Genomic DNA, 22,984 nt, shown 5'->3' with positions numbered 1-22,984 from the left:
GTGTGATCCAGGTCTCATGGGGGGGGGGAGGAGAGTGTGATCCAGGTCTGGGGGGGGGGGGGGAGAGGAGAGTGTGATCCAGGTCTGGGGGGGGGGGAGGAGAGTGTGATCCAGGTCTGGGGGGGGGGGAGAGGAGGAGAGTGTGATCCAGGTCTCATGGGGGGGGAGAGGAGGAGAGTGTGATCCAGGTCTGGGGGGGGGGGAGAGGAGGAGAGTGTGATCCAGGTCTCATGGGGGGGGAGAGGAGGAGAGTGTGATCCAGGTCTCATGGGGGGGGAGAGGAGGAGAGTGTGATCCAGGTCTGGGGGGGGGGTTCCCTCCTCCTCCTCCTCCTCCCCCCCCCCCCTCCCCCCCCTCCCCCCCCCCTCCCTCCCCCCTCTCCCCCCCTCCCTCCCCCCTCTCCCCCCTCCCTCCCCCTCTCCTCCCCCTCCCTCCCCCCTCTCCTCCCCCTCCCTCCCCCCTCTCCTCCCCCTCCCTCCCCCCTCTCCCCCTTCTCCCCCTTCCGGCTCCGTTCTCAGTGCTCGGCCTCCGCTCCGCCCTTTCAGTGAGAGCAGTTGATGATCTACAATGCGCACGCGCGCCTAGGTGCGGCGTCCCGCGCATGCGCGCTATTGAAAGAGGCAGCACTCGTCCCCCGGCCTCGCCACAGCGGCGATACTCACCGACTCCCCGCGGAGGCGGTCCCGGCCCAGTGCCCATGTCCTGTCGGGAGAGGGTGCACCGCTGTTTTGCTGACCTACAGAGGGCGCGCTGGCTGCTGTAGTCCAGATGCATTTGTGATACGGCAGGTCACAGGTTGGGAGACGAAGTGCCTAAAAGCTGTCGTAAAAGCGTGGTAAAAAAAATTAGTTATTGAAAACCTGCAAACAAGTTGAGATGAATTGGAATTTGCAACCTGACCGGCGGCTTTGAGCTGTGCAATGTCGAATAATTTTATATAAAGACATAGGCTTTCTTAAAACGCCTCAATATATAAATTAAGGGTCGTCTTTTGCTGTCTTTCTTCGTGCAGCCAGCCAGCCAGCCAGCGAGCGAGGGCGGCGGTTGGTGACTACACGTGGCTGGAAGGGAGCGCGTGCTCCGGGAGACGTTCTACAGCCGGTCCAGGGTTCGGTGAGTGAATGGCGGCGCGCGCTGCTCGGTAACAGAAACCGCGCGTGGAGAGCTGGACCGAGCGGACGACCACCCGTGGCTTAGTCTCCGTCTCAGAGGCACGGCTCCCGAGTCCAGTCACTCCCGTCTACAAGGTTATTGTGCGAGCACCGGTTTCCACAATAAACTGGCGACTTTATTTATTTATATATATATATATTTTGCAGCTTAATTTTCCGCCAGAGAAATAATTTCGTGTGTATCACTATTTTAGAGAATTGAGTTCTGCGCCTGTTCATAACAGATCGTGAACGCTGAAGTTCATCTGGTGTCTGGTATTGTTGCAGTAATTCCAACTATTTTAGGTAGATCGTGTCGCTAGGAAATGGGTGAAGTAAAATTGAGTTAAAATGTGTTCTTTTTTTTTTACGGAAGCAACAAAATGGCCTGCGGTAGAGTCATTGTGTTTTTTACAGGCTCGATGTTCCTATACATTGGTGAATTAATTTAGGCCAGCTCTCTCTATCTCACTGAACTTTTTTCCAGTCCATTCATTATCCTCTTTTTTTTTACTTTGAACTGTATTATGGTCACTATTTTCCAATTGCAGTAAGCACTTGACTTTGTATACCATGTCTAATGTATAAAATGTCCGAAGGTAGTTCACAGATGAATGTTGAGAATGGACACTGATCTAGGGGGAGAGAGGATCGTAGATGAGGTAGAAAGCTTAGCTGAATAGGTTGATTTTGAGAAGATTTGAAAGGTGGAAAGAGCATAGCTGAGGTACTAAATGAGTACTTCACATCTGTCTTTACCAAGGAAGAAGATGGTCACAGTAAAAGAGGAGGTAGTAGAGATACTGGATGGGCTAAAAATTGATAAAGAAGAGGTACGAGAAAGGCTGGCTGTACTTTAAAGTAGATAAGTCACCCAGTCTGGATGGGATGCATCCTAGGTTGCTGAGGGAAGTAAGGGTGGAAATTGCAGAGGTGCTGGCCATAATCTTCCAATCCTTGGATATGGGGGTGGTCCCAGATGACTGGAGAATTGCAAATGTTACACTCTTGTTCAAAAAAGGGTGTAAGGATAAACCTGGCAACTGCAGGCCAATCAGTTTAACCTCAGTGGTGGGGAAGCTTTTAGAAAAGATAATTCGGGACAAAGTTAATAGTCACTTGGACAAGTGAGGATTAATATTGTGGACATAGACATACTCTCAGTCATACTGTTCAACCAACGTCTCAGACTCCTCCATCACCATCCCTGGGTATGTCCTGTCCCACCGGCAGGACAGACCCACCAGAGGTGGTGGCACAGTGGTATACAGTTAGGAGGGAGTGGCCCCGGGAGACCTCAACGTTGACTCCGGACCCCATGAAGATTCAGGTCATACATGGGCAAGGAAACCTCCTGCTGATTATCACCCATTGCCCTCCCTCAATACTCCTCCATGTTGAGCACCACTTAGAGAAAGCACTGAGGGTAGCAAGGGCACAGGATGTACTCTGGGTGGGGGACTTCAATGTCCATCACAAAGAGTGGATCGGTAGCACCACAACTGACCGAGCTGGCCAGGTCCTGAAGGACATAGCTGCCAGACTGGGCCTGTGGCAGGTGGTGAGAGAACGAACACAAGGGAAAAACCTACTTGACCTCATCCTCACCAACCTACCTGTCGCAAATGCATCTGTCCATGACAGTACTGGTAGGAGTGACCACTGCACAGTCCTTGTGGAGACTAAGTCCCACACTGAGGACACCGTCCATTGTGTTGTGTGGCACTACCATCATGCTAAATGGGATAGATTCAGAACAGATCTAGCAGCTCAAAACTGGGCATCCATGAGGCGCTGTGGGCCATCAGCAGAATTGTATTCCAGCGCAATCTGTAGCCTTATGGCCCGGCATATTCCCCACTCTACCATTACTAACAAGCCAGGGGCTCAACCCTAGTTCAATGAGGAGCGTAGGAGAGCATGCCAGGAGCAGCACCAAGCGTACCTAAAAATGAGGTGCCAACCTGGTGACGCTACAACACCAGCAAGCATGCTAAACAGTGGAAGGAACGTGCTTATAGACAGAGCTAAGCGATTCCACAACCAACGGATCAGATCAAATCTCTGCAGTCCTGCCACATCCAGTCGTGAATGGTGGTGGACAGTTGAACAACTAACGGGAGGAGGAGGCACTGTAAACATCCCCATACTCAATGGTGGCAGAGTCCAGCACGTGAGTGCAAAAGACAAGGCTGAAGCGTTTGCAACCAGAACTGTCGAGTGGATGATCCATCTTGGCCTCCTCCCGAGATCCCCATCATCACAGAAGTCAGTCTTCAGCCATTTCGATTCACTCAACATCAATTCAAGAAACGGCTGAGTGCACTGGATACAGCAAAGGCAATGGGCCCTGACTACATCCCAGCTGTAGTGCTGAAGAATTGTGCTCCAGAACTAGCCGTGCCTCTAGCCAAGCTATTTCAGTTCAGCTATAACTAGCATCTACCCGACAAAGTGGAAAATTGCCCAGGTATGTCCGGTCCACAAAAAGCAGGACAAATCCAATCCGGCCAATTACTGTCCCTTCAGTTACTCTCAATCATCAGCAAAGTGATGGAAGGTGTTGTCGACAGTGCTACCAAGCAGCACTTACCAATAACCTGCTCACCGTTGCTCAGTTTGGGTTCCGCCAAGACCACTGAGCTCCAGACCTCATGACAGCCTTGGTCCAAACATTAACACAAGAGCTGAATTCCAGAAATGAGGTGAGAGTGACCGCCCTTGACATCAAGGCAGCATTTGACCGAGTGTGGCACCAAGGAGTCCTAGTAAAATTGAAGTCAAAGGGGATCAGGGGTAAAACTCCAAAGGCTGGTGTCATACCTAGCTCAAAGGAAGATGGTAGTGGTCGTTGGAGGCCAGTCATCTCAGCCCCAGGACATCGCTGCAGGAGTTCCTCAGGGCAGTGTCCTACGCCCAACCATCTTCAACTGCTTCATCAATGACCTTCCCTCCATCATAAGGTCAGAAATGGGGATGTTTGCTGATGATTGCACAGTATTCAGTTCCATTCGCAACACCTCAAATAATGAAGCAGTCCGTGCCCGTGTGCAGCAAGACATGGACAACATCCAGGCTTAGGCTGATAAGTGGTACGTAACATTTGTGCCAGGCAATGACCATCTCCAACAAGAGAGAGTCTAACCACCTCCCCATGACGTTCAAGGACATTACCATCACCGAATCCCCCACCATCAACATCCTGAGGGTCACCAGTGACCAGAAACTTAATTGGACCAGCCACATAAATACTGTGGCTACAAGAGTAGGTCGGAGGCTGGGTGTTCTGCAGCAAATGACCCACCTCCTGACTTTCCACCGTCTACAAGGCATAAGTCAGGAGTATTATGGAACACTCTCCACTTGCCTGGATGGGAATAACTGCTGGCCTTGCCTCTGACGCCCACATCCCATGAATGAGTAAAACAAAGAGATTTGTTAATGGCAAACTGTGTTTAACTAACTTGATTGAGTTTTTTGATGAGGCAACAGAGAGGGTTGATTGCAATGCAGTTGACGTGTATATGGGCTTTCAAAACATTTGATAAAGTGCCACATAATAGGCTTGTCATCAGAATTGATGCCCATGGAATAAAAGGGGCAGTGGCATCATGGATACGAAATTGGCTAAGTGACAGGAAACAGAGAGTAGTGGTGACCAGTTGTTTTGCGGGCTGGAGGAAGGTATACAGTGGTGTTCCCCAGGGGTCGGTACTTGGACCACTGCTTTTTTTGATATATTAATGACTTGGACTTGGGTGTACAGGGCACAATTTCAAAATTTGCAGATGACACAAAACTTGGAAGTGTAGTAAAAAGTGAGGAGGATAGTAATAGACTTCGAGGACGTAGACAGTTTGGTGGAATGAGCGGACACGTGGCAGATGAAATTTAATGCTTAAGTGCAAAGTGATACATTTTGGCAGGAAAAACGAGGAGAGGCAATATAAACTAAATGGTACAATTCTAAAGGGAGTGCAGGAACAGAAAGACCTGGGGGTACGTGTGCAGAAATCTTTGAAGGTGGCAGGGCAGGTTGAGAAAGCGGTTTTAAAAAAAAAATGGGATCCTGGGCTTTATAAATAGAAGCATAGAGTACAAAAGCAAGGAAGTCATGTTGAACCCTTATAAAACACTGGTTTGGCCGCAATTGGAGCATTGTCCAATTCTGGGCACCGCACTTTAGGAAGGATGTGAAGGCCTTAGAGAGGGTGCAGAAAATATTTACTAGAATGGTTCCAGTGCTGAGCGACTTCAGTTACGTGGATAGACTGGAGAAGCTGGGGTTCTCCTTAGAGCAGAGAAGGTTGAGAAGAGATTTTATAGAAGTGTTCAAAATCATGAAGGGTTTAGATAAAGTAAATAAAGAGAAACTATTCCTATAGACCATAAGAGATAGGAGTAGGCCATTTGGCCCCTCGAGCCTGCTCCGCCATTTAGTGAGATCATGGCTGATCTGATTTTTACCATAACTCCACTTTCCCGCCCTTTCCCCATATCTTTTGACTCCCTTGCAGATCAAACATTTGTCCAACTCAGCCTTGAATGTATTCAATGACTCAGCCTCCACAGCTTTTTGGGATAAAGAATTCCAAAGATTCACGACACTGGGAGAAGAAATTCCTCCTCATTTCCGTCTTAAACGGGCGACCTTTTATTCTGAGACTCTGCCGCCTAGTTTTAGATTTCCCCCATGAGGGGTAACATCCTCTCAGCATCTACCCTATCAAGTCCCCTCAGAATCTTGTATGTTTCAATAAGATCTCCTCATTCTTCTAAACTCCAATGAGTATATATCCAACCTGTTCAATCTTTCCTCATAAGACGACCCTTCCATACCCAGAATCAACCTAGTGAACCTTCTCTGAACTGCCTCCAATGCAAGTATGCCCTTCCTTAAATAAGGGCACCAGAACTGTATGCAGTACTCCAGGTGTGGTCTCACCAGCACCCTGTACAGTTGTAGTTTGACTTTGCTGCTTTTATACTCCATCCCCCTAGAAATAAAGGCAAATATTCTGTTTACCTTCCAGATTACTTGCTGCACCTGTATGCTGACTTTTTGTGTTTCATGTACGAGGACACCTAGATCCCTCTGTACCACATCAATTTGTAAGGAATCTTACACCACCAGGTTATAGTCCAACAGTTTTATTTGAAAATCACAAGCTTACGGAGGCTTTCTCCTTCGTCAGGTGAGTGTCGGACTCATTGAAAATTACCGCATATATAGTCATAGAACAATGCCTGGTGATTACAGATAATCTTTCCAACTGCCCGTTATCAAGGCCATCAAATGAATTGAATGGTGTTCAGACAGAGAAACCTTAGATACCCTTTCAATGAATCCGACACTCACCTGACGAAGGAGAAAGCCTCCGAAAGCTTGTGATTTTCAAATAAAACTGTTGGACTATAACTTGGTGTTGTAAGATTCCTTACATTTGTACACCCCAGTCCATCACCGGCATCTCCACATCACAGCAATTTGTAGTATTTCTCCATTCAAATAATATTTTGCTTTTTAATTTTTCCTCCCAAAGTGGATGACTTCATATTTTCCCACATTATATTCCATCTGCCAAATTTTTGCCCATTCACTTAACCTGTCAATATCCCTTTGCAGGCACTTTCTGTCCACATCGCAACTTGCTTTTCCGCCTATCTTTGTATCATCAGCAAATTTGGCCACAAGACACTCTGTTCCTTCATCCAATTCATTGATATATATTGTAAAGAGTTGAGGCCCCAGCACTGATCCCTGCGGCACCCCACTAGTTACAGATTGCCATTTTGAAAATGACCCTTTTATCCTGGCTCTTTGTTTTCTGTTAGTTAGCCAATCCTCTATCCATGCCAGTATATTACCCCCAACACCATGAGCTCTTGTGCAGTAATCTTTTATGTGGCATCTTATCGAATGCCTTTTGGAAATCTAAATATACTGCATCCATTGGTTCCCCTTTATCCACCCTGCCCGTTACTTCCTCAAAGAACTCTAATAAATTTATCAGACACGATTTCCCCTTTGTAAAACCATGTTGACTCTCCTTGATTGTATTATAAGTCTCCAAATGTCCTGCTACCACTTCCTTAATAATGGATTCTAGCATTTTCCAATTGACAAATGTTAGGTTAACTGGTCTATATGCAGCTTTCTGTCTCACTCCCTTCTTGAACAGGGGTGTTACGTTTGCGGTTTTCCAATCCGCTGGGACCTTTCCAGAATCTAGTGAATTCTGGAAGATTACAACCAATGCATCCATTATCTCCGTAGCCACTTCCTTTTAAGACCCTTGGATGCAAGCCATCAGGTCCAGGGGACTTGTCAGCCTTTAGACCATATTGGCGGAGGGGTTGAGATCAGAGGACACGTATTTAAGGTGATTGGGAAAAGAGCCAATGGCGACATGAGGAAAAACGTTTTTACGCAGCGAGTATTTATGATCTGGAATGCTCTGCCTCAAAGGGTGGCGGAAGCAGATTCAGTCGTGGCTTTCAAAAAGGAATTGGATAAATACTTAGGGAAAAGATTTGCAGGGGAATGGGTCTAACTGGATTGCTCTTGCAAGGAGCCAGCACAGGCTTGATGGGCCAAATGGCTTCCTTTTGTGCTGTAACCATTCTATGAAAGAAGTGGAGAGAAAAAAAGGTCTGTGGAGAGTTCTAGAAAGCACGACCAATATGACTGAATATCATACTACTGATGGTGTGGTGAAGGAAATACGTGAGACCTGAGGCAAGGGCTGAAGTGGGAAATGTTGTGGAGGTGGAAGGAAGTGATCTTGCTGATGGATAGGATGTGGGTTTAAAACTTAGCTCAGGATTGAATATTATGCCAAGTTTGTTAATGGTCTGGTTCAGCCTGAAGGAATGCCCAAGGAAAGGGATGGCATCAGGTCGAGAGAGTGGAGTCTGGTCAAGTGGCTCATCCGGAATTTGATGTCAAACAAGCATTCTGTCAGCACAGGGAGCTAAGGGGGTTGAGAAGCAACGAAAAGATATAGTTGTACATCAACACATGTAGAAGCTAATCCTGCGCTTGTGGATGATGTCACCAAATGGCGGGATGTAGATCAAGAGATTAGATATTTGGGGGAACTCTAGAATTAACGATATGGGAGAGGGAAGGGAAACAATTACTGGAAATGGAGTAGCTATGTTCAGGTAGGTAGGAATGGAACCATGATAGGGTTGTCTCATGAAACTGGATGATGGAGAATGGCAGATGCTGCACATGGTCCAAGAGGATGAGGGTTAATGCACCATGATCACAGTCAAAGCTGATGTAGTTCAGGACTTTGGTAAGAGTAGTTTCAGTGCTGAGTGGAAGCTGCTGTAAAGGGGTTCAAACATACTTTAGGGAGAGTTGGGCATGAACCTGGAAGGCAACATGTTGGACAGACCTAGACAGGAAATGGAGGTTGAGAAGGAGTAATAATTAAGGAGGGCAGATGGGTCGAGTGCATTTTGAAGGTTACAGGGACAGCCTCTTGTGTGGTACCTTTTTTATAAGAAGCTTTTTGGCAGTCTAGGTAGACAATATCTACTGGTTTCCCCTCATCCACTATCTTGGGGAGTTCTTCAAATACAATCAAATTAGTAAGACAGGACCTCCTTTCTTTGAAGCCATATTGGGTGTCCCTGATATTTCCTTCTCTGTCTTAAGTGGTCGTATGTTGCATCTCTAATGATTCCCTCGAGCATCTTCCCTATTACTGACATCAAACTAATGGGTCTATAGTTACCTGGATCTGTCTTGTCTTTTTTTAAAGGTTGGAACTACATTAGCCTCCCAGCAGTCTAAGGGAACAGGCCCAGACTCCAGCGAGCTGTTAAAGATACAGGCAAGGGGCTCACACAGTACTGTCCTATCTCAGTTCCTTCGGGTGGATGTCATCCAGATTGGCTGCCCTATCTATATTAAGGTTCCTAATTCTATCTTAATGGAAAAGAAACTGAAGTTGGGTATCAAGATTGGCAAGGACAGGAGACATGGTATGGTTTAGGGGTAGGGGCAGGAGTATAGTGTAAGAGCAAGACGAGGTAGTGGTGGAGGCAGCTGTGTATAGGTTCTTAATCTTCGATATAAAGGAATCCGCAGTTGATGTTTGGGGTGAGTGTACAGGATATGGGGAGAGGTGTAACAAAGTAGCTGGTTGTGGAATCATCAGTTTCCTCTACTGTATTTCCTGGAACTAATTCAAATCTGAAAATGCTTAACTGGAGGAGGGCAAATTTCAGTGAGTTAAAAAGGGATCTTGCCCAGGTGGATTGGAATCAAAAATTGGTAGGCAAAGCAGTAATTGAACAATGGGAGGCCTTCAAGGAGGAGTTGGTTCGGGTACAGAGTAGGACCATTCCTATGAGGGGGAAAGGAAGAGCATCCAAAGGTAGAGCTCCCTGGATGACTAAGGATACAGAGATTAAAATGAAACAGAAAAAGGAGGCTTATGATGAATGTAAGGTTCATAATACAATAAAGAACCAGGTTGAATACAGAAAGTACAGAAGGAAATAGAGGGGCAAAGAGAGAATATGAGAATAGATTAGCGGCTATCATACAAGGGAACCCAAAAGTCTTTTATGAACATATAACTAGTAGAAGGGTGGGACTGATTTAGGGACATAAAAGGAGATCTATTTGTGGAGGCAGAGGGCATGGATGAGGCACTAAATGAATACTTTGTATCTGTCTTCACCTAGAGAAGAGGATGCTGCCATCGTAGCAGTAAAGGAGGAGGTGCTAATGATATTGGATAGGATAAAAATAGATAAAGAGGAGGTACTTAAAAGATTGTCAGTACTCAAAGTAGAAAAGTCTCTTGGTCCAGATGGGATGCATCCTAGGTTACCGAGGGAAGTAAGGGTGGAAATTGTGGAGGCTCTGGCCACAATCTACCAATCCTCCTTAGATATGGGGATGGTGCTGGAGGATTGCAAATGATACTCCCCTGTTCAAAAAAGAGGAGAGGGATAAACCTGGCCATTACAGGCCAGTCAACCTAACGTTAGTAGTAGGCAAACTTTTAGAGACAATAATCCGGGACAAAATTAATTGGCACTTGGAAAAGTATGGGCTAATCAATTAAAGTCAGCACGGATTTGTTAAAGGAAAATCGTGTTTGACTAACTTGGTTGAGTTCTTTGATGAAGCGACGGAGAGAGTTGATGAGGATAGTGCAGTTGATGTTTATCAAATGCCTTTTGAAAGTCCATATAAAGTACCACGTAATAGACATGTTAGCAAAATTACAGCCCATGGGATTAAAGGGCAGTGGCAGCGTGGATACAAAATTGGCTCAGGGACAGAAAGCAGAGAGTAGCGGTGAACGGTTGTTTTTCAGACTGGAGGGATATTCCCCAGGGGTCAGTTTTAGGTCCACTGCTCTTTTTGATTTAATATTAATGATCTGGGTATAGAGGGTATAATTTCAAAGTTTGTAGGTGACACAAAACTTGGAAATGTTGTAAACAATGTGGAGGATAGTAACAGACTTCAGGAGGATGTGGGCAGACATATGGCAGATGAAATTTAATGCAGAGAAGTGTGAAGTGATACATTTTGGTTGGAAGAATGAGAGAGAGGCAATATAACCTAAATGGTACAAATTTAAAGGGGGTGCTGCAACAGAGACCTGGGGGTGCACGTACACAAACCTTTGAAGGTAGCAGGACAAGTTGAGAAGGCTTTTTTAAAAAAAAAAGCATATGGAATTCTTAGCTTTATTAATAGAGCCATAGAGCAAGGAAATTATGCTAAACCTTTAGAAAACATCGGTTAGGCCTCAGCTGGAGTATTGTGTTCAATTCAGGGCACCACACTTTAGGAAGGATGTCAAGGCCTTAGAGAGGGTGCAGAAGAGAGTTACTAGAATGCTTCCAGGGCTGAGGGACTTCAGTTATGTGGAGAGACTGGAGAAGCTGGGGTTTGTTCTCCTTTAGAACAGAGAAGGTTAAGGGGAGATTTGATAGAGTTGTTCAAAATCATGAATGGTTTTGAAAGCGTAAATAAGGCGAGACTGTTTCTAGTGGCAGAAGGGTCAGTAACCTGAGGACACAGATTTAAGGCGATCGGAAAAAGAGCCAGAGGCAACATGAGGAAACATTTTTTTACGCAGTGAATTGTAATGATCTGGAATGTAGTGCCTGAAAGGATGGTGGAAGCAGATTCAATACTAACTTTCAAAATGGAATTGGATAAACACTTAAAGGGAAAAATTTTACAGGGCTATGGGGAAAGAGCAGGGGAATGGGACTAATTGGAAAGCTCTTCCAAAGAACTGGCACAGGCATGATGGGCTGACTGGTCTCCTGCACTGTACCTACTATGTTAATCCAAGCCATGCTTCATTCATATTGGACTAGAAACATACTGACTAGGTTGAAATCTTGAATGTGTTGAACGCATTGCCACTGTGACAGTATACGTCTCCGGTATCCTGGTCTGTCTCGTATAATTAAAATCACCCAATATATTTGCACTGTTTACCACTTAAATATGAATGCATTTCCTGACAGTACAGACAGACGCTGACCAGACCTAGTCAACAATAGTTTTACCATTTGGAGGTGCAGAATTTCAGCTGCATCTGCTTGCCCCTTAGCAACCCAGTCATGGTGAACACTGAACCCTGGGATGTATGACTGCGTGCTGTGTTACTGTCCTTCAGTGAATGGAACTGACCTGCATTTACTGTTGATGTGTACTGACTGATGAAATGTAATCTTTTTCCTTTTCAGAATTTTAGATTGAAATGTCTTTCCGTGGAGGTTGGGGTGGGGGAGGAAGAGGAGGTGGGGGAGGAAGAGGAGGCGGCTTCGGTGGGGGAGGAAGAGGAGGCGGCTTCGGTGGAGGAGGAAGAGAAGGAGGCTTCGGTGGAGGAAGAGGAGGACGTGGTGGTGGAGGATTCCGAGGTGGTGGAGGATTCCGAGGTGGTGGGCGAGGAGGCTTCAATAGAGGATATGATCAGGGCCCTCCAGATAGGGTAGTAGGTATGTAAGAACCATACATTTGGCTAAAATGTATGTCCTAAACAAAGGGTTAAGTGCAATTCACAAAAATATTTGGAGTATTAGCTTAGTCATTAATCCACTAGGCATAAAGATTACATTTTTTAGAGAGATTAGTGAGGCACACTGGCTAAAGAGGTTAACAGCTATTTGGTCTTTCTTGATTACACAGATAATTCAAATGCTGCACAGCAGTAAGTTATATAATGCTTCAGATTTTATGCTGCACCTCCAGTAGTGAATCAGAGCTGAGTGTTGGAAAGGACTTGTGCTCTATTTTTGTTGAAGGAATTCTGGTTTCCCTTTTATTCTTGATTTCCTGCAACAAATTGTAATGACCTGTTGTAATCCAGCGTGAAATGTTCTACAACACTGCAAGTACCATATTGCTAATACAAACTTTAATTACTATAACACATTGCCCATATAGAATGAGTTTACAAACCTTTTGCGTCCAGACTTGGATAGCACAAATACAGACTGATGATAAATGAAATTGATTGCACGGATGTTTTTTTTTAATGAGCAGGGGAATACTTCACACTTGTTTAAAGTGTTTGATCAGGTCTAGTCTGTTTCCAATATTTACACTGCTTTAAGAATCCTTTAAAGAAGGCTCTTAAAGTAACAAATTGACTTGGGGGATCTGGGTGGTGCAGTGAGTCAGTGCACTCCTTTCACCTCTGGGTTCAAATGAAAAATTAACAAAAATGTTGGGAAGAAAACATTTAATGCTGTGCAGTCCCATGTATATCATAGTTTCACATGAATTCTGATGTGTAGATTTAATGAGATTATACTTGTCTAACCTATTGGTATTTTTGTATAGAATTGGGACATTTCATGCATCCCTGTGAAGATGACATTGTTTGCAAATGCACCTCAGAAGAAAATAAGGTCCCTTATTTCAATGCGCCAGTTTACTTGGAAAACAAAGAACAGATTGGAAAAGTTGATGAAATATTTGGACAGCTCAGAGATTTTGTATCCTTTTGTGAGTTAGTGTTGGGTTAGAACCTGAACTAGTGTGAATACAATACAACATTCTTGAGCTGCATTTGAAGGCATTGTACCAGCCAACGTTTTCTTTGATAGCTTGTGTTTCTATGGGGAGGTGCCGGTGATATGAACACATCATATTACCTGGCTGCACACAAGGTTGGATGTGGGCATAATTACTTTTTCTCTTTGTTTTGTTTGATGGCAAGAATCCTAAATGAAAACATACAAATGGTCAAGACAATGCTGGGGAACGCTTCCACTTTGCCGTCCACTGTCATTGTTTTTTATATTCGTTCATGGGATGTGGGCGTTGCTGGCAAGGCCAGCATTTATTGCCCATCCCTATGTGCCCTTGAGAAGGTGGTGGTGAGCCGCCTTCTTGAACCGCTGCAGTCCGTGTGGTGAAGGTTCTCCCACAGTGCTGTTAGGAAGAGAGTTCCAGGATTTTGACCCAGCAATGATGCAGGAACAGTGATATATTTCCAAGTTTGGATAGTATGTGACTTGGAGGGGAACGTGCAGGTGATGGTGTTCCCATGTGCCTGCTGCCCTTGTCCTTCTAGGTGGTAGAGGTCGCAGGTTTAGGAGGTGCTGTTGAAGAAGCCTTGGCGAGTTGCTGCAGTACATCCTGTGGATGGTACACACTGCAGCCCCGGTGCACTGGTGGGGAAGGGAGTGAATGTTTAGGGTGGTGGATGGGGTGCCAGTCAAGCGGGCTGCTTTGTCCTGGATGGTGTCGAGCTTCTTGACATCAGAAGGTTCTCAGGCTTGATGCCTTAGCCATAGTCTCAGGAAAAGTAGCCCTTACTGCACTTGTGTTTTCAGTTGAACTTACTTACCATGCTTGGATTGAGATTTATGTAGAATTATGTGGAGGGTTGTAGTATGAGCCCACTACCACGATAAACCACGTGGGACCCTTCTCTTCTCTGCTCAGCCCAACCCCCACTAATTTCACCAGAGACTTTTACAACCAGAAAAAGGAGAACCTGTAACGTTAAATTGGGCTAGACAAGGTCCCGGGTCTGAGGGTTGAAAACAATGCTACCCAGCCTTCTCCGTTCTCTTATCACCAAGTGCAATGTGGATAAACGTTCTACTCTCCAGGATCTGCCGGAGACTGTGAAAAATTAGGTTTTATAGTCATTGATGCAACATCTATAAGTTTAAAGGAATAAAGTGTTTCTCAAGATTAATATGAAAAGTTGAATTAACATTAAGAAATTCAGTTTTCTGGGAAAAATAATTTAAGTTAACACTGGGTGTTGAAGTGTGAACATGAGTTGTTGCAATTTGAATCCTTTCCTTCCTTTGTGCACTCAAGCGCATACACTCTGTCATTCTCACAGGCTCGTATATTTTAAATGCACACATCTCCATTTCCGTTTTCTTTCTCTCTTTACCCACCCTTCTGGTTGGGTCCCTCATCTCAGCTGTGCTGCTTTCGGGAAAGGGTGAATGAATGTCAGCAATCCCCACGGGTGGGAGAAAAATTGTAAGGACGGTTATTCCTGGGATGGTTCCGAGTAGATTGCTTGCAGGATGTATGTCTTGGGGAAGGGCGCAAGGGGCTGTGGTGAAAACAAAACACCTGCACAGTCCTATTGATCTTTTCAGATGTGAGCTTACAAATGGGCGGCATGTTCACTTGTATTTAAACTACAGTATTGGTGTTACGTGGTATATGATTGGAGTAGTCTCACGTTTGGTTATAATTGCATGAAAATAATGCCATCTACTTTTCCCTTAACTGAAATTAATAGTATTTTTCAGTTAAATTATCAGACAACATGAAAGCTGCTTCCTTTAAGAAACTACAGAAGGTAGGTTTTCTTGTGAAGATTGACAACTAAGAAATTTTTCATGAAGCTCTTCTGCTTTGAAAATTATCAAAATGGGAAGGGGATATTGTGTAGACCCCTAGGAAAAGGGCCTCGGTTACCAGATATTTCCCCAGTTCAAGTCGAAAGTTGTCTCCCATTCGGATTAGCCAACATGTACAAACCACCTAGCAAATTCTGTCTTACCAATATATGATATTTGTGTGATCCTGTAAATATCATGTGAATGTCATACACAATTCCAAAATGGTTAAGTCAATGAATGTAAAAATTACTTTTTTATTGGGTTCTCTTTCTTTCTCTTGGGGAGCACAATAAAAGCAACTTTTAAAAAATATATATGTATAATGTGAAACTTAGCTCTTTGGGTGCACTCAGGTTGATTTTTTTTTTTTTGCAGTTTTATGTCGATCCAACAAAACTACTCCCTCTTCAGCGATTTTTGCCTCGGCCACCTGGTGAAAAGGGCCGAGGGAGGGGAGGTCGAGGGGGACGTGGTGGTGGTCGTGGTGGTGGACGAGGTGGTGGATTTGGAGGACGAGGCGGTAAGAAGTATTCCATTAATTGGACATGTGTCAATACCATCATTAACAATGATGTGGAGATGCCGGTGATGGACCGGGGTGGACAAATGTAAGGAGTCTTGCGACACCAGGTTATAGTCCAACAGCTTTATTTAAAATCACAAGCTTTCGGAGGCTGCTTTGGCGAGAGCAGCAGATTTGTTGTGCTGTGTACGGCAGGCAGAGATACATGAAACTAAGAGAATTGAAGCAGAGTGCGGGATGACCATAAATACACATGAAGCTGCTGTTTTAAATGAATGGCAAAACAAAGGAGATGCTAGAATTAATATGTTTCCCCTGTGTAGTATTTCAGCCAGTGGGAGCAAGTACAGTGATAATGAAAGGCTGCTAACCCATTCTGTCAAAACAGTTAATGTTTGTGCCAGAGGATATGGAAAACAGCAAAATGAATGTTAGGAATGAGAGTGCAAGAACAGCATCCACAGAAGTCATACACCAAGCACCCAGATAAGGTAACTGCAGCTCCTGGAACAGCAGGTGACTATAACAGTCCACAATAATGCTGCTGCCATGCACTAGTCAGGCCCCAGGGTCATGCACAACCCCAGTCACTTAGTTACATTATAGTTGTGAGTGAGCTTTACTACGTATACAATACTATGTACTGTATGCTCTGAATTTAATATGTCAATGTGTGGTAACAAAGAACAATTGCAATTAAAAAAACAATTTAAAAGAAAAATATGTTATGGATGTGTATGTATGTAATAGGGATTCTTAATGCAAATTGTGAATGTTTTTCTTGCTGGTACAGTAATGTGGTTTTATTTTTTAAAAGGGGCGATGCACAAAAATAAATGGATTTCAGGAAGTTGTGGGGTCCAAAGAGAGATGGTATTGAACTACCTGCCAATCCATGAGGAGTCTAATCTTGTCTCATTCTTGTTTGGCAGAGTTGAGAAAATTGTAGATATTTGACCCCAGAATACCTGCATTTCTTCAATTCTTCATCCCTCACATTTCACTGCTCCCCAACAGTAGATTTTTGGGCTACAAGTAAGCCCTAAGCGGACTATACTGATTATGTATTCAGTTCCATCAGAATTTTCTGTGGCGTTCTTGAAGCCATTTCACAATTCCTTAGATTCATTTTTTGATGTATGAGAGATGATGTGGCTGTTGTGCAATTTACACTCTCGTGCTGCCAATCCATCTTTTTGCCTTCAGCAATGTCATTGCAAATCAGAAAATACTTTTTTAATCTCATTTCTTTTTGGAAATGTAATTTCTGTAGTTAACAGGTAAAACTAAAATCTGTTCAGTAACTTGACTGTCAAATTTGTTAATATAATGGCCTTTTCATCTAGGAATACTGATAAAGAGCCATAACTCTCCAAAACATTTAAGTGCACTGTTTTGATGTCTATTTCTTTGAAAATAGATTTTACTTGAACTTATTTTCTGAATGTGTATGAACTTACTTGTGTACTTTACAGGGATAAAAAGCTAGAAAATGTGAGACAGAATGAGTTTTACAAATATTTATAATTTTCTAATATAAATAAATCCATATTTTAGTGGATCTCCCTTGGCAGTGATCACAGTTTGCCCAGGGGTTCACCATTTTGTAATGTGATCCTGCAAAGCCCCAACACTGACACTTGCTCCTGCTTGTAGCAGTTTGGTTAAGTGGAGCTTTGTAGGTAAAGTTGAGGTTGAGCTGTGCTCAGAAGTGATGGGTTGCTTGGGAAAGACACGTTGATTATTTTAGTATTTTTTTATTTGTAATAGTAAAATTTAAGCACTTAAGTTATTTTAATAATTGAACAAGCTGAATGTTCCGCAGGTATGTCACATTTCCAAATCTAAGAACTGTTGGTGATAGATGAGCTTTTTGACACACAAGATCTAATCGGTACATTTTTGGTTCTTATCCAGGTGGCTTCCGAGGAGGCAGGGGAGGTGGCTTCAGAGGTGGTGGAGGAGGAGGACGTGGCTTTAGAGGTAAATGAAAAGCACCAGCAAATGTCAAAGACATGCATTATACTTCATTATCGTGCAATTATTTTTCTCATTTTAGTTGTACAAATATGCTAGGTGGCCATCCTCTTTATTCATCTGTTATTTTGGAAACGATGCCTAGTTTTTTTTACAGCTCTGGTGTAGAAATGTTTATTTTTCTAAATTTCCATGACTTATTCTGCACTATAAGCGTTTAGTCTGCCCAGCCCTCATACCACCTTTTTTTCAGGCTTCAATTGGAAATTGCAAGTCCTTTATAGATTTTGTCACCGTACTGCTCTATGGCTTAACTCCCTGATGCCGAATCCTTTCTCATTCTTGTGGTGCTGGATATTTGATTAAAACCAAAAGGAATGCTGAAGGATCAGGTATAATTAACACTGGAACTTGGGATCCTGATAATTTTAAGCACTTAGATTATTTATGTGAATGATCCTGCCTTCTCTCTTCTCTCAATATATATACATAAATAAATGTATGTTGTAGCATTATGGATAAGCTAATTTTGAAAAGGGGGATTTTAAAAAAAGTCTATAATTTTTTAAATAGCTGTGCTATTTTTGAGTAAAGAAGCATAGAAGTTTGCAACACATAAGGAGGCCATTTGGCCTATTGCATCGGTGCCAGCTCATTACTAGAGTAAAAGAAGCAATGGTCTCTACCTCTACCACTCCCTGTGGCAAAGCATTCAATATTCCAACAATCCTCTTCATAAAGAAATTTCTCCAATTCTTGCTCGTCACTCAGTGATGATTTTTAAATTGACAATCCCTCGTCACTGACCCCCCAAACCAGAAAAAATAGTCTTTAGGATTCACTTCATCAAAACCCTGAATAATTTCAGAAAATTCTACAATTCTTCACTTAGCCTTCCTATGGAAATAGCCCTAGTATCTCGAGTCTCTTCATAATTAATGAAAAAATATTAGCAGGTAAAATCAAAGAAAACCCAAAGATGTTTTATAAAAACATTAAGAGCAAGAGGATAACAAAGGAAAGAATAGGGCCTATTAGAGACCAAAAAGGTAAACTCTGTGTGGAGGTGGAAGATGTGGGTATGGTTCTTAATGAATACTTTGCATCTGTCTTCACAAAAGAGAAGGATGATGCAGGGATTGAAATTAAAGAGGAAGTGTGTGAAACATTGGATGGGATAAACATAGTGAGAGACGAAGTATTAAAGGGATTAGCATCTTTGAAAGTGGATAAATCACCAGGGCCAGATGAAATGTATCCCAGGCTGTTAAAAGAAACCAGGGAGGAAATAGTGGAGGCTTTAACAATCATTTTCCAAACTTCACTGGATACAGGCATAATGCCGGAGGATTTGAGGAATGCTAATGTTGCACTGTTGTTTTAAAAAGGGAGCGAAGGATAGACCGAGCAATAGGTCAGCCTATTGGAAATGGGCAAATTATTGGAATCAATTCTGAAGGATAAACTGTCACTTAGAAAGGCATGGACTAATCAAGGACAGTCAGCACGGATTTGTTAAGGGGAGGTCATGTCTGACTAACTTGATTGAAATTTTTGAGGAGGTGACGAGGAGGATGGATGAGGGTAGCGCAATTGATGTAGTCTACATGGATTTTAGCAAGGCTTTTGACAAGGTCCCACATGACAGATTGGACAAAAAAGTAAAGGCCCATGGGATCCAAGGGAATGTGGCAAATTGGATCCAAAATTGGCTTAGTGGCAGGAAGCAAAGGGTAATGGTTGCCGGGTGTTTTTGCAACTGGAAGGCTGTTTCCAGTGGGGTGCCGCAAGGCTCGGTACTAGGTCCTTTGCTTTTTGAGGTATACATTAACGATTTGGACGTAAACGTAGGGGGCATGATTAAGAAATTTGCGGATGACACAACGATAGGCCGTGTGGTTGAGAGTGGGAAGAAAGCTGTAGACTGCAGGAAGATATCAATGGACTGGTCAGATGGGCAGAAAAGTGGCAAATGGAGTTCAGTCCGGAGAAGTGTGAGGTAACTCATTTGGGGAGAGCAAACAAGGCAAGGGAATACACAATAAATGGGAGGATACTGAGAGGTGTAGAGGAAGTGAGGGACCTTGGAGTGCATGTCCACAGATCCCTGAAGGTAGCAGGACAGGTAGATAAGGTGGTTAAGAAGGCATATGGAATACTTTCCTTTGTTAGCTGAGGCATAGAATATAAAAGCAGGGATGTTATGCTGGAACTGTATAAAACACTAGGCCACAGCTTGAGTACTGCGCACAGTTCTGGTCACCACATTACAGGAAGGATGGAATTGCACTGGAGAGGGTGCAGAGGAGATTTACGAGGATGTTGCCAGGACTGGAGAATATTAGCTATGATGACAGATTGGGTAGGCTGGGGTTGTTTTCCTTGGAACAGAGGAGGCTGAGGGGTGATTTGATTGAGGTGTACAAAATGATGAGAGGCCTAGTGGATAGGAAGGACCCATTTCCCTTAGCAGAGAGTTCAATAACTAGGGGGCATAGATTTAAAGTGATTGGTAGAAGGATTAGAGTGGAAATTAGGAAAAATTTTTCGCCCAGAGGGTGGTGGGGTTTGGAATTCACTGCCTGAGAGGATGGTAGAGGCAGAAACCCTCAATTCATTTAAGAAATACCCGGATGTGCACCTGAAGAGACGTGACCTGCAGGGCTATGGACCAAATCATACAAAAATAATAATATTCTATGATTTTATAATTAAGGCTTCCTCTTCTGGCATCATCCTGGTGAGTCTATGCTGAGTGCTGTCTTTGACTCTATTGTCCCTTTCGATAATGAGGCATCCAAAACTGTGCACAGTGGGTTAACCAATGTTTTGTATAAATTCATAATTACTTTATTCTTGTACTCTATGCTCCCATTTATAAAACCCCAAATTCTATTGGCCTTTTTAATGGTTTAATCTACCCGTACTTACATTTTCAAGGAAATATGTACGTGAACCCTCCTCCAGGTCTGTCTGTACATCCACACCCTTCAGTATTGTTATATTGAGTGTATGCTCCCATTTCTTGTTTTTTTTTCTCCCCATAATAAATTAGTTCACACTTTAAATCGCATTTGCCACCTGTCTGTATATTCCACTAACCTGTCCATCTGTAAATCTTTTATAATCCTCCTTGCTGTTTGCCAAATCTCCTACTTTTGTGTGGTCGGCAAATTGAGATTATGTTCCCTATACTGAAGTCCAAATCGTCTATATATGCTGAGAACAAAAATGGACCCAGTGCTGACCCCTGGGGTACAACACTTCCGAGCCTTCTCCTGTCCGAACAACCATTTATCCTAACACTTTCCAGTCCGTCAGACTTTCTATCCATGCTGCTTCTCTCGTTTACCTGGATATTTCGAACGAGCTTCTTAGACACCTTTATTGAATGCCTTCTGAAAATCCTTTATTTATCAAGTTGGCCGCTTCAGAGACGCTCAAGTGCCAGCATCTTTACACATCATAATGTAGTGTAGCTCTTTATTTTTGTTCATTTCCCCCTCTCCTCTTAAAGATTATTTTTGCTTGTGTACAGTTCCGTGGGATCCTCTGGACCAAGTAGCCATGCTGAACTGAATTTCAGCAGGTTGTCAGCCAAGCCCAAACATAGGAAGGAACATATACATGTTCATTTTCCAGTGGGGGTCACTGTTGTGGATGTGCAAAGTGTTCCATTGCTCATAGCTTGTCTTATGTTGCTCTGTTACTGAGCTTGTGATTTATATCCTTTTCTTTCTTAAAAGGTGGAGGAGGAAGGTGAACTTGCACATATTTGAAGATTGGGCAGCAACCTACAAATTTACTGTTTTTAGTGCTTCTGCAAGTTCAGAAGATGGAGATTATTTTCCCAGATATGAACTGCATTAAATTGAAGTTTTTTTTTAAACTTGTGGTTTATTGCATGTAGGATAGTATTTTTTTTGTATTATTTACATAGTAATAAATCACATTTGTATGTGTGGTATAAATGTTCTGAACACAAAAGTAGTTTGTATTGAACTAAAGAAATTGTACAATGTTCTACTGATTATAAAAGTACTTGGTCTACAAAATAGCACAGTTTAAGATGATTCAATACGATATTTGTTTTAAAATAAATGTTTTTACCTAAACTTGTGAGCATGTAATTTTTAGTTGAAAACCAGCTGACTGAAACCCTGTGCAAGTATCCCAAGCAAGGAGGTAATTATTGTGACTATTCCGTTTGTACTCCGACCTAAAGTGGTGGTTTTCAAACTCTTCAATCTGGGGGAATGGGGAGATTCCCCTGTAAAATATTGACACTCCTAGGGTCCTTGACTTTCAAAAAACAGTGTCAGCTACACAAATGAAAACAGTACAGAAAATGTTAATTAGTATACAGTAACAGAAACTACATGCTGGTACGTCAGCAAATGCAGAAAAAAAATAGATTTGTCTAGACCCTGTGTTTGCATCACACCATGAAAGTGGGAAAGAATGCTTTTTACAGTTGGCAGCACTTATCTCTGGTCGGGGAATTTTTCAGGTGTTTGATGGCTTCTTTAGGTCTGGTATGTCGAATTTAGGCAGAAATCTGACTAGCAGACCTTTGAAAACCTATGCTCGAAATTGTTAACCACATTTTAAAATGCTGGCAGCTAATGGATCCCCTATTACAATTAGGACTAGCAATGAGTATACCTTTTAATATGGTTGCTGTTGTGTTTCTAGGCCTTTTCTAACCTTATCCTAGATTATTTTGACTCTTATAACATCACTCTCCTGGCTGAGTCCCAACTCCCCATTACTTCTCTATAGCCTTGCCTTAAAATCTAGGTAAGCTTTTGGTAACATGCTTGGGAGAAAACCCAGTCTAGTAACTGCTTTTGGTTATTAGACTTGTCTCCTTAAGATCTCATTCCAGTCTTCAAAAGCAGTAGAGTGTCATTATCAGACCTCATTTTAAGTTAAAATATATTACGTGAATTTATTAAATAGAAGACTAATGAACATATAAGTAACAGTCATATCATTACATATTGACAGTAGACATCCTTCAATCTAACTCCATGAGGGGACAAAATAATAAAATGATTCCAATACATAAGGGCTAAGCTCATCCTTTGTAAAAAATTTTTAAAGTTTTTTTTCTTAACTACTGTGGGAGCCTAATTATAATGTTTTTTGGAGATTCATGCCAATTCCTCACCCACCCCTCCCACTTTCAAGAGTTTTAAACTAATCACTTCTTTTGAAACTGATTTATTTGAACAGAACAGAATATTTTTATGCCCCAGAAAATTGCTAACATGATTTCCTGGATTTTGAATATCTCACCATTCAGACTTCAAAGTGAACTGTTAGTCATGTGCCGGCTGAACCAATCATGCAGCACTGTTTTAAGTTTGAATTATTTCTGTCTCCAGCCTGAAACTGCATGAAAATTGAAAAATTTTATCAGAATAAGTTTGGTAATGGGATCTAACTT

General features: G+C 42.9%; 1 protein-coding gene across 3 annotated transcripts; it reads left to right on the top strand.

Moving 5' to 3' along the window:
• The first annotated feature begins 623 nt into the window (after positions 1–623).
• gar1 (GAR1 homolog, ribonucleoprotein) lies at positions 624–21,647 on the top strand. 3 transcript variants are annotated; one of them, XM_067991026.1, is made up of 7 exons: positions 624–1,113; positions 11,895–12,146; positions 12,994–13,148; positions 14,930–14,989; positions 15,408–15,552; positions 17,473–17,538; positions 21,279–21,647. In XM_067991026.1, exons 2-7 carry the CDS (start codon positions 11,909–11,911, stop codon positions 21,293–21,295), a joined length of 681 nt encoding a protein of 226 aa, XP_067847127.1. In that variant the 5' UTR covers positions 624–1,113; positions 11,895–11,908; the 3' UTR covers positions 21,296–21,647. The 3 variants fall into 3 exon arrangements, with proteins under 3 accessions (XP_067847127.1, XP_067847141.1, XP_067847133.1); XM_067991032.1 differs by lacking the exon at positions 624–1,113 and adding an exon at positions 1,120–1,247; XM_067991040.1 differs by lacking the exon at positions 21,279–21,647 and having other exon boundaries at positions 17,473–17,546.
• The last annotated feature ends 1,337 nt before the right edge of the window (positions 21,648–22,984 follow it).

This window comes from Heptranchias perlo, chromosome 1, assembly GCF_035084215.1.
Source record: "Heptranchias perlo isolate sHepPer1 chromosome 1, sHepPer1.hap1, whole genome shotgun sequence".
Taxonomy (NCBI): Eukaryota; Metazoa; Chordata; class Chondrichthyes; order Hexanchiformes; family Hexanchidae; genus Heptranchias; species Heptranchias perlo.
This window is presented reverse-complemented; position numbering and strand designations above follow the sequence as displayed.